General features: G+C 31.7%; 1 protein-coding gene across 2 annotated transcripts in view; it reads right to left on the bottom strand.

Moving 5' to 3' along the window:
* Positions 1-12,275, bottom strand: part of RBM27 (RNA binding motif protein 27) — a 68,897-nt gene that overhangs the window by 30,712 nt on the left and 25,910 nt on the right. Inside the window, exons 4-10 of one of the 2 annotated variants that reach the window (XM_074291721.1) lie at positions 12,038-12,129; positions 11,146-11,339; positions 10,212-10,475; positions 9,041-9,340; positions 8,074-8,208; positions 2,420-2,584; positions 386-535 (exon numbers count right to left, since the gene is read on the bottom strand). In XM_074291721.1, coding sequence (XP_074147822.1) covers positions 386-535; positions 2,420-2,584; positions 8,074-8,208; positions 9,041-9,340; positions 10,212-10,475; positions 11,146-11,339; positions 12,038-12,129 — 1,300 coding nt within the window. The remainder of the gene's footprint in view (positions 1-385; positions 536-2,419; positions 2,585-8,073; positions 8,209-9,040; positions 9,341-10,211; positions 10,476-11,145; positions 11,340-12,037; positions 12,130-12,275) is intronic. The other variant, XM_074291722.1, reaches the window with a different exon arrangement.

Genomic DNA, 12,275 nt, shown 5'->3' with positions numbered 1-12,275 from the left:
CCAATGCAAGTTGACTTCTTTTCTTCTTAGAAAACAACCTAGGGAACTGAAAAGTTAAGTTCTTTGACTAGCATCACACAGCTTATCATCTGAAAAGCCTCCTAGCTTCAATGTCAGTTCTTTCTATTATGCTAACTTTGCCAAATATTCAACTTTTAACAAAATTCATGTTTGAAATGAGGGTAATTATTCAAAATCATTTATACCGTATAGTTACAAAGAATCTTTAAAAAAGATCATCAAAATTTAAAATTTAAATTTTAAACAATCACTCAGAACTTAGCTTTCTAAATTTGACACAAAAACAGACATACTAATATATTCAATGTTTCAGTATGAATGGTCTCAAAAACAACTTTAAGGCATTCTTATAAAATTTTCTAACCTCTTGGATTTGCATCCATATCACCAGATGTTAAGCCAATCAGATTGGGGCGCTGTGTTTGTGTTCTTGAAAAGAATTGTCGATATTGAGATCTACCAGTACTAGTAATACTAGGAGCTTCGGGGTTATAGCCATCTGGCTCATACGTATCTATTGGGAAATAAAAATGAGAGAATGTTAAGACATTCTAATTTCCATAAAATAAACAAAACAATTTTAAAAAAATGTTCAACATATTTCATTACTTGAACTCATCTTTTTCTTTCTTTTAAAGAATCTTTCCACTTGTAAGAAGCATAAGAAAAAATACAGGTCATGGAAATAATACAATTTAAAATCATACTGAATACACATTTCCTAAGAAGATCAGGTTACTTTAATATCCTAATAAACCTCTTCTTTTGATTTTTCTAAACATGCTCAAATTTTTAAACAATATATATGCCTTTCTTCTAACAAGTTATTCCCAAACTATTCCTAAGATCTGTAATTGATTATTAAAGTACTCCAATTCCTTCATTTTTTTTTCTTCTTTTATTATTACAACTAACTCTTCTAACACAATACTGAGTATTAATGGTAATAATAGGCAATCTTGTTTCACCCCTTGTCTTACTGGGAAAAAGCATCCATTTCTTCGATGTAAAGAACTTTTTATTTAATAACAAAACTATGAGAGCATCAAAAATATGCCTTTAAATTTTAAAAACAAAACACTTTTCATTTTTTACCATGAAGCCTTCAAGACACTCCTAAATTGTAATTATAATTTCCCAATAAAACAATTTCCTAATTTTAAAGTTTATAGTCAGTAAGTATTTAGAGGAAAATTTGGGGGATGAAAACTTCAAATAGCTTTATAGTGTTTGACCACAATTTAAAGGTTTACTACTTAAACCGATTCTGCTTATTGTGTTTGGTTATACTTATTTTTTTAAACAACTGACCTGAGAGGTACAATTTATTTAATATTTAAATTTAATGTTGAAAATTAAACAAAACATGTTAAATTTTATTAAATATGCTCTATCATGAGACCATTATTTGGTCAGGGTGGCATTTTGAACTATTTAACTTTAGAAATAATAAGATTTTTAAAGTCAAGGATTGCTTCCTTAGTTTTTGTATTCCCACACAGTTTTATGCATCAGAGGTATTTCATAAATATTTGAACTGAACCATTTTTCTTCTTCTACCAAAAGTTTCTTAAAGCATTAAAGGCAGACATATTTATATATTTCAGTATTATAGACTTAAAGTAACAAATTCTCAATTGACACTCAATATCCTCAACAATCCACTAGAGTTCATGAATTGTTTTAAAGAAACTGCATAAACAAATGTTCTTGTTCCATTAGTCCCTAGAACACCTATAACTCTAAAAATCTGAGATTTAGCTAAATTCAAAATGTAGTTCAAAAAAAGCTATTTATTCAGAAAGTTATAATAAATAAGATCTAATAATAAAGGGAGAAAGTCTTAAAATCCCACAAACTACTCACAATGCAATTGTGAACATTGATTTCAATAAAAGGAAAAAGCTTCCCAGGAGTACTATAGGTATCATAGACTACTATAGACTATTATAGATAACTAGTAATATAGGGGAAAGGGGAACATTTTCCTTATGTATGAAGGAAACCTAGAAACAGTTTTTCTTTCCTTTTAAAGACAGATTGACACATTCCCCCCGCCCCTTATAATATGGTATTAATTACAAAGTAGACTGTTATGTTCACATCAGCCTAAGCAAAACTTAGCTCACAGAACTACCACTGGATCTGTTACCTAGGTACTGCAGGTAAATAAAGATAACACTGGAGATGAAAGATGCACAGGTCCAGGAGGCCTAATCATCTATCTGCCACTTGGGATAAACTCCAAAGGCAGAAGAAGAGAAAATAAAGTTGTCTAAATGGTCCAGTGACAGTAGGAACTTGAAACAGTAGTTGAGGGTGGCATGTTCCAGTATGGCCGGCCAATTTAAGGTATAAAGGCTCAACCACTCAGCTCGCCATCTGTAGCAAAGCTTACCTGGGACCAGAGGGGTGGGACTGGAAACTGAGGTTTGGTACCCAATGGAGGATCCCATGAGGTTTCGAGGTGGCACCAAACGAGCTGCCAAAAGAGGAGGCGGTGTCCCCAACTGAAGTCGCTCAGATGCAGCAGCACCATGGTCACGAGAGTACATGGGCTGTCCTACAGAGGAAAGAATAGGAGGGCAACTGGGATTGAAAGTTGTAAAGGGTTTCTTTTTGGCAGAGGTAGTCTTTGAGACTTTGAGCCAAGAGAACTAAGGACTGGCCGATGAAAACGATGTAGCTCAGATGATCTATCTTTAAGAAAAAGCATGCAAATTGGTAAAGATCCATCACCATGCATGGGGACAGAGTAAGACGTGGGTGGAATAACTATAACCAGACCCTCTTCCTCAGTCTTCATTTTTGGGGGTTCCTCCATTAAAAAATGAGAGCTTAGGAATAGTCACATGATGTGGCATCCAAAGGTAAGTAATCACAAATGAGTTGCTTCTTGGGGGGAAAGAATGACCTGAGATTCGATGCATAAAATTTCAGATCCAATGAAGACAGATATGGAGAATGTCACAAAATAAAAATGAGGTTCACATAAAAAGAAACTCTGAAGTTTGAGGTTCACATAAAAAGATACTCTGAAGTTTGAAAGTAGAAAACAGAATTGAATAATAAATTAACCCACCCTCAAATGGGATTATGTAACTCCCAAAAGAAGATTAATCTATCAGTTAACTAAACTTGTTCAGTCAATTTTCTGATAAAAATTAGCCCACTAAGTAGGAAACACATGCAAAGCATAGGGTTGCCACGATTTAACACAGGGAAAGCTAATTAGAACAATAGAAAGCAAAAGCCCATACAAAAAGGGCCTACTGTACAAGCACTGAATTGTGCATTTAAAATTAATCAATTGGTATTTCACAGGGGAGATATTTAGGATTTGCATATCTTAGAAGCAATGATGCAGAATCTTACAGTATAACATTAGGAAAAAGATGTTATATTTTAAGAGAAAAGACCTGAATAGATATCTAGAACATTTTTCCCCACTGACTACTCCAATTTAAGACATATGAAAGGGTATAAAGTAATTTTCAAATCTTCACGACTTGCTTCTGAACATCTGCCACTTACTATGTATCACAGGATAGAACAAGGTGAAGAGAGATGGAGAGATGTCCCTAACCTAAATTTGTTTTTCATAACTTTGGGTAAAGTTCTAGAGCTTTAAAATTCCAAACTGATGGAAATCAGCAACTTCTTCAATTCCAGTTTAAGTAGAGGGAACACAAATAAGCTATAATGCACCATGCTTTTTCTGTACAAACTTCTCTTCAAACTCAAGTTTCTGATGTCATAAAATTTCAGAGAAGTAGGTCATGCAACTGAACTATCTTAATTCTGGACTTTAAACCTACTATTTCCAAAAGTGACATGATAAAATATGAGTAGAAAATATATTTAATGTTGAAAAAGAATCTGCAATAATTTTGTGTTTGTAAGCATGGTTTGCTATTTTTCATTTGAAAATGTCTTCCTGTTAGAGGCATCAACCATAAAAAAGAGAGAGGCTAAAAACAATGTGGGGAAAAAAAAGTATATTACCTATGACTACTGGAACTGATTTTAAGGTAGGAATATAGAAGTAAGAAAAGTATAGCTCTTTTAAGGCAATGACAACACAAAGATGATGGCTCAAAGGCCATCTTTTTGCTATATAGATTTTAATAATAAAATATCAGAAACCTATATTTTAAAGTAACTAATAAGAAAAACCACTTTTCATTGAAATCTCCAGTTATCTCTTTAAACAAAACAAAATCTGGCAGTTTAATGTAAAAATATCGTCTAGGCATATATTTGAAAATGAAATTAATTTATCTGTAGTCTGCACAGAGGATAATTTCAAACTTGAGTTCCAAACCAGTAAGAAACTATCCTTAAGTAAATTCAAATAATAATACGGGCACCTTTTAATATAAGCTGAACTATAGATAGCATAACTAAGAACAGTTACATATTCAGATTTCATCCTGGTATTTTTCCTATTTTTTTTTTTTCCTGGACATGGTTTAGACAAAATGCCATTATCTTCAGAGATTTAGCTGGGCTACATTATTAAAAGCATTCAGGCTGACCATTAATTCTTTAATTGAATGAGTATCTCTCTGTCAAAGAATGCAAATGTCAGATAATATAATGTAAGACTAAATTTCAAGAGGAGAAAACAATCTGTTGATGATTATGGGGTTCAGTGAAATCTTACACCATTCTTCTTACATTTAGATTTAACAATCAAGAAAATTAATCTACATGTTGAAAAATTAAATGAAGAAATTCCTGAAAAACTCAAAGAATTTCTCAAAAGCTTAAAAACAACTGGCAGATTTCTTGTCAGAAAAGATTTTGAAGACGACTTTCTGGAAGATGAAAGTTTAGTTTATGTAACTTCAGTAAGTCACATGCACCTTTATTCGCCAATAAGCTCAAAGTATATTACCGCTGAAGGTAATTTATAAGTAGAGCTATATATTTGGGAAGACTATGAACTTGTCAAATAGATATTTCTTGTACATCTTTTTTTTTTTTTTTTTTAATCAATTTTCATTTTTTTTTTCTTTTTGAGGCTGGGGTTAAGTGACTTGCCCAGGGTCACACAGCTCTATCCACTGCACCACCTAGCGGCCCCCCATCTTTCTCACAGAACTAAAATCCAAGAATGTATACACAAGAGAACGTGGCCAAGCCAAAACCTAGAAGAATCCAAGTGTATTAGTTACCTCATCTTTATGTATGACTTAAAAACAAACAAAATAATAGAACCTGAATTATTAAGACTGAAATTGATAGATCGTGATTTTCAGAAATATAGTGTTAGTTTCATTAATATTATACAGAACAGACTATGAATGTCATTAAAGTTTCTGATATTTATGATAAAATGCTTTTGAAGAACATAATAAAATATGCACAGTGGTCATGTGAATTTAAGCAACAGTGCTTTCCAAATCATGTCCAATCTCACTGCCAACTACTATCAATGGATGCTGTTTAACAGAAACAGAATTTGTTCTTAAATGCTTGATTATTTTCCTTTTGAAGAAAGGTGATATCCTCCTATAATCTGAAGGAAGGTCTTAAGGATCTTTTTTCTAGAAAAGCAATTAAGTTCGATTTTTTTTTTTTAAGTTTTTAAAAGTATTGAACTTTTTGTTAAAAATTCAAAGCTGGATCATGTAGAAAAACTATAAGGATTCAGACTAACAATAATAATGGTTACCCTTTATATAATAACTACTATTTGCAAGGCACTGTGCTAATCAATCTAAAAATATTATCTCATTTGACTACCTGAAAGGCATTCAATCCAGAAACACAAGTGCTAAATTAAACTAGGTAGTTGGGTAGTATGAAAGGACATGGCTTCAGTGCAGAATTTTCCTCCTTATAGAACAGAAAAATCTTAAGTTACTCAAGTTTATGACAAATTCTACAAAAACCCTCAGTTTGAATTTCTTCATAGATTTGGAAAAAATGGAAGAAGGAAATGTATTGAAAATGCAAAAAAATTGCACAATGAATATTATCTATAATATTCTAAAGCTATCCATTCTCATCTCCTTTTCAACAGAAATATTCCAGACTTCAAAATGGTCAGCTGTTACCCTGCTACTATTGTCCTTTAAAAATACTTACTTAAGGAACAAAATAAGACTGAATTACAGCTCTCAACTGAAACATCCATTTTTCTAATGCAAAATATCATAACAAGGCTTTAGAAATCATATAAATCTATGGTACTGGAATGAGTATAATTGTTGCAGTCCAAAAGAAATCCAAAATTAAATAACAGTTGAACTTGTTAATGTGCAGTGAATACTTGTAGTTTAAAAGAATGATTTACAATTTCAAGTTAAATTGTAAACACATTCTTTTTAAACACTTAGTTTTTTTTAGTCACTTGTCAAAAGATACAATGAAAATAATTTTAAAATAATCATAGCAGCTAATTCAATATGTATCACAAAATTATATAAATGAAACTTTTTAAAAATTAGCTAAACTGTAGATATAATATGTAAGGATGAGTCTGGACTAAACTCTTACCTAAAATGTATCCTGAGGATTCAGCTATATTATTTTTAAATTTATGACCAACAATTCATTCATACTGAACACTCAATACTATGCTAGTAACTGGGAGACATAAAGGTATATCACAGTCCTTGTCCTCAAGAATCTAGCAATCTATTTGGGAAAGCAAGATTTGTACCCGTTAAATAGATAAGTTTAATATGTAACTAAGTGTATAAATGTGTGACAGATTTAAAATTCTGTAGAGGTGAAGAAGAAAGAGAAAACAATGAGGATTTTAAGAGTCTCAGATGTGACTTGGACTTTATTTTGAAAGAAGGACAAAATCTAAATTGGGCAGAGGGAAGGTCTTTGAAGGCATACCAAGTTTGAGACAACAACATGAAGAAAAAAAAAAAATAAACATGGTATTTTTCTGAAAGTGACCAACTTTTCTGAAAAGACCAACTAATATAAAGGTACCTGTTTGACTAAAGGTTATAATATCAATATGAAGGAAGTAGAAAGTGAGAAAAATTAGTTTAGATTTGACTTGGAGTTTGTTAATATTTGAAGTAAATATCTGAAATGGTATGTAACAGCAACCATAAAAGTTTCTGTCAAAGGGGATGACATGCTGAAAATGACTTTCAGGAAAATTAATCTGGCAGTATATAGTATGAATTAAAGGAAAGAAGTAATTAAATTTAACTAAGAGATGCTTCAATAATCCAACTGTGAGGTGATATAACTCTAAACTAGAGAACTATAGGAAATAAGAGAAAAGGAAGAATCAAAGCTAACTCCAAAATTTTGATTCTTGGTAACTGGTAGGGAAAATAACAAATTTGGCTTTAGCGCATGTTCAATTTGATCTAAAAGGAAGAGAAATATGGAAATACTTCAATAGGGTAAACAAACTTTATGACATGCAAAATTTCATAAAGAATGATATAACCACAAACTATTCAGATATTCATTGAGAAGAATTTCCTCAATCTCACTTATATGCTGCTTAATATAATTTACACATACTTTCCCACATGTTGATATTTTTATGTTTCTGCAAACATCAATATCTAAAAATACTTTACAAACAATAAAAACAGCCATACACAAAACAAGAAAAGAAAAAAAGAAAATATGTTAATTTTATGACTAAATATAAATGTAAAAACAAATTGTAGACTACATATAAGCAAAGGATTCAATATAAAGCTTATGTAATACTGTATCTTTAACTTAGTATACAATTTAGACAAATTCAAATTATTGATATGTCATCTCCAGACCTGTTTTTTCATGCTTCTTAATGTTTAAAACTATACCACAGTAATTTACTGGAAGCTCACTCAGAGAAAGATTCCTCTGGACAGAGGTTACCTGGATGAGGTTCCCTTAGAGAATGCTATTTAGTTAAAGCAGAAGGATGTCTTCACAATAAAAAATATTTTATCTCTAGCTCCAGGAAATGCAGAAAGCCATGGAAAATTAGAACACATGATAAAAACAATGCTGATTTGGAAATATCTGGCTTGCATACCCCTACATGCCATAGGTTAAAAGATATTTGCTTACGTTCTGATACTGTATAAAGGAGGTTCTGGGGTAAAGGAGGAGGTAGTCTTGCTCCCACTGGTGCAAGATTGGGCACTGCACTCGTTCCAGGCTGGTCACGGTTATTTATCAAGTTTGACTGTGTTATAGGTGGTCCTTTAATACAAAACACAAATGTATAGTAGTTTCAGATTATCGAAAAATATTCAACATACCAACACTAATTTGTATTTCACATTTCAAATATTACCTTTATCACATTTCAATTATACTCTATGCATATTATGTATATATATAATTAATTACAAATGCTATTCTTCATAAAATTTAAATTATAAACCTAATATATCCCTATCTGTCTCCTCCCTTCCACCCCACTAATATAAATTTTTTATTGTTAAAATTTGCATTTTCAAAAAAAAAAGCATCTATATTAGGAAAGCATGACTGCTGATAGCTAAAACCTCACAATTATATTGTTTAAAGGAGTAGCAGTAAATCTCCATACCCAACAAATAAACCAAAACTTTTATTCAAATTTAAGAAAATATTCCAAAATTAGAAAGTCTTCTGTACTAACTTGAATTAAGTATGCTAAAAAAGTAATCACCTTATTTTAAATTAATTGAATTGCACCAAGTTAAATAACTTTAACTTTTTAATTATTTTTAAATGCTTTGAGATATTAAAAATATTTTTAGTTTGAATGCAAGTTATTGTTATGCAACTGATATCAGGACAATTTATTTTTTAAATCATAATTTAGTTACATTGGAAACTCTACTATGCTATGAGGAAGGACTGAAGAAAATGGAAAACACTTTACTTATGGCAATGTAAGCAATTTTGAATTCTATGGATATTTTCATTTTTATATTTTCAAAAAATAGCTTAATTCTAGAGAAATCAAATAAATGTAACTAGACTTTAATGAGGAAATCTCTCTTTTTTTTACAAAAAGACCAGAAACAGAAATAAAGAAACTCACTTGGTACAGGAAGCACAACAGAAGGCGGAGGCTGACCATGTCCCTGTGGAACTGGAAGTCTCATACTGTGGCCAGGTCCTGGGCCTGGGCCTGGGCCCGGGCCTGGGCCTGGTCCGGGGCCTGGCCCTGGCCCTGGCCCTGGCATTGGAGGCATTAATATGCCAGGTGGTGGTGGAGGAGGAAGACCAGGTGGCGGAGGTGGGAAAGGGATCATGCTTGGTAGAGCAACTTCATCAACTACTAGAGGATCATTCCCATGATCAAACTGACAAAGGTCACCAAGCACACAAAATCCTCTTTCTAGAGAAAGAGACAAAGAGAGATAGAAAAGATTATATCATATGTTACTTTTAACTCATACTTATATGTAAGTAAAGCAACATTTGATTTACATAGTTATCTGCTCCAAAGGGCACAAAATTTTACTTAACTTATTCTGTTCATTATCAAGCATCTTTAAGGTAAAAAGCAAGGCAGCATTCCTTATTTTACATACTGGAAAATGGACACGTCCATTTGTAAACTGCAAAAGTTGCAAGGTAGCAAAATTCATAATACAATATCAACTCCTAATTAACTACTCCTAGATTAAGCTGAATATGATACTAAATAAAGATTGGGAGATATTTAAAATAAATAATTAGTAATCAAGATCTGCATGAATTAGTGGAGAAAGAGGAGAAACTTGAACTGGCTACCTTATTTTCAATAATTATTATTACAATATTGCATTAAAATTATCATTCTCATTTAAACTCTAAAACCTGACATCTAGATTATATTGTACTAACAGTAGAAAGTCAAAAAAATTAAAAAATAAAAAACTTGAGTATGGTTTAAATTCCCATTATTAAAATAGAACCCTTGGTTTTAGGGTAAAGTATATTCTCTAAAGGAAAGATTTCAATGGAAAGATTTTAGGTTAAAAAATAAAAATTACCTGTGGGAAGAGTTTCCCACAAGCTTAAATATATAGTTTTTAAAGCCATGCAAAAATACTTAAGCATAAGTAAACTATGAATGTGGTTAAAAGAAAAAAAGGGGGATGGGATGAATTGTCACTTTTCAAGCAAAACAAAGACTGGAGTATAATAACTGAGGATACATAATTGGGACAACATTTGCAATATGTTTGCTTTTGGTTTTGTATACAAGAAAGAGGTAATTTTACCATCATAATCTCTGCATCGCCTCTTTGGTGGTGGGTTTCTACCAAAAGAATTGGAAGAGCTATGATTGTTATAGTAATTAGACCAACTCTCAGTTGTGTTCTCAGGGTGGTGAGCAGGTGCAATCACGGTAACGGTGCTGGGAATAGACTGAGCCCCACAGGAATACTGGTCAGAAGAATTAGTAGGTGGTGCAGACGCTGGCACATAGGAACTATCCAAATCATTCCTTTCACTCTTGAACTTTGATCTTTCCCTGTGTTCTGCTTTAGAATAAAAACAAAAAACCGAAAACAAGTACAATAATTATGCATTTAATAGTCACTATCATTTAACTCTGTTTAACAGTAAGAAAAAATGGTATTACAATAATTCATCAATTCTACTATATTTCACTGATTTCATTATTTACCTTTTCCCTAAAAATATCAAATAAAATTAGCAATAACCTATTACTTAACTGGTTACATTTTAATAAATACTTTCCCTTTAAATCAACACAAATATACTTTAATTTTGAAAAAATTAGTTTTAAATTTAATTTAAATAGCAATTTGTAAAAATATTCATTGCAAAACTGAAATTCTAGAAAACTATAGTGGTTCACATACTTTTGACACGGCTATGGAAATCAATAAAATATACTTTTACTCCTTCCTTTCCTCTACATATGTAAAATCAATATGTCAATTTACAAAATAATGTAGTCTAGATATATATTATTCTTCATGAAGACAATTTTATTTTGGTTAAATTCCTTTAAATATGATATGCCACAGAACAGACCTATAACTGCCCTTAACTATGTCCAAAACATTTCTCTAAGACAATTTCAGTTTTATACTATGCAAATCATGCATCTAATTTTTACATTCCTTATAACAGGAAAATGAATAACTGGAAAATTATTATTAAATAAAAATATAATTTACTCACCAACATTTCTATTTGGATCTCGGTCTTTGCTTCTTCCCCTACTTCGGCTCCGGCTACGACTCAATCCTCTGCTTTTACTACGACTTTTACTCCTACCTCTTCTCCAGTCATACTTATCACGGTATAATTCATTTCTTTCGTAGTATCTATCATATTCCCTCCACTTCCCATCTTCTCTTTTTTTCTCACGTGTCCTATAATATAAAGATATATAAGCCATATATTGGCTACAGAAATCAAATCTACAAACAATCCTATATTATGAACTATTCTCCTTGTATCAAAATTCATAACTTATGGACTCTTTTTGGAAGAGCTTTTAGGCCACCCCCTGTTTCTACCAATCCATTATACAAAAGTGAGAAAACAAGGAAAAACATCATTACTTTAATGTTCCTGGGTGGGGAGAAAGAATAAGGTGAGATGAATCCAAAATATGAGGAGGGGTGAGGAAAAACTGATGAGTAGGAGAAGAAGGGCAAAACAAAGTAAGAAACTATAGGCTTAAAATCAAATATTTTCCTATAGAATCTATGCTTTTCAGCTAAAGGTTATTTGGTGAAGAAAATGAACAAAACCCAATAATAAAAAAAGCCATGATTAATTCTAATTTGGGGATTCCCAAATCAAATGGAACATTTCACTGTACTCTCAAAGGAGGATAAGTGCTCCACCTCTGGGATTTTGGGGTAAACATGCAATGGTGGTTATTGGCAAAAAGAACAGAAAGCAAGAATGATAGAAGCAGCAAAATTTGGAAATGAAAAGGTTAGCTTTTTCTTTTTGAGGAGTATGAAGGAATGAAATTGAATTTTATGTTTACAAGTAAGACCTTCACAAGACAACAGAGGGGAGAGTCATCAATGTTTCCCTAATAAAAGAAAATACAAACCTTCGTTCACTAGATTCTGAACGGGTCTTTTGGGGACTGGGATATTTCTTTTTTCTGACTTCTCGCTCTTCCTCTGCTGACTCATGAAATATCTATATTGAAATATTCAAGTGAGAAACAAATATATTAATTTAATGAATTTCTAAAGATAAATCATCATAAAAAGTAAACACCACAGGAAAGCAAAGAGATTTTCTTAGAGAAATACTCATATAAACATATAACATATAATTATGTT

The sequence above is a fragment of the Sminthopsis crassicaudata genome, chromosome 2, assembly GCF_048593235.1.
Source record: "Sminthopsis crassicaudata isolate SCR6 chromosome 2, ASM4859323v1, whole genome shotgun sequence".
NCBI lineage: Eukaryota > Metazoa > Chordata > Mammalia > Dasyuromorphia > Dasyuridae > Sminthopsis > Sminthopsis crassicaudata.
The sequence above is the reverse complement of the archived record's forward strand: the minus strand, read 5'-3'. Positions and strand labels throughout refer to the sequence as shown.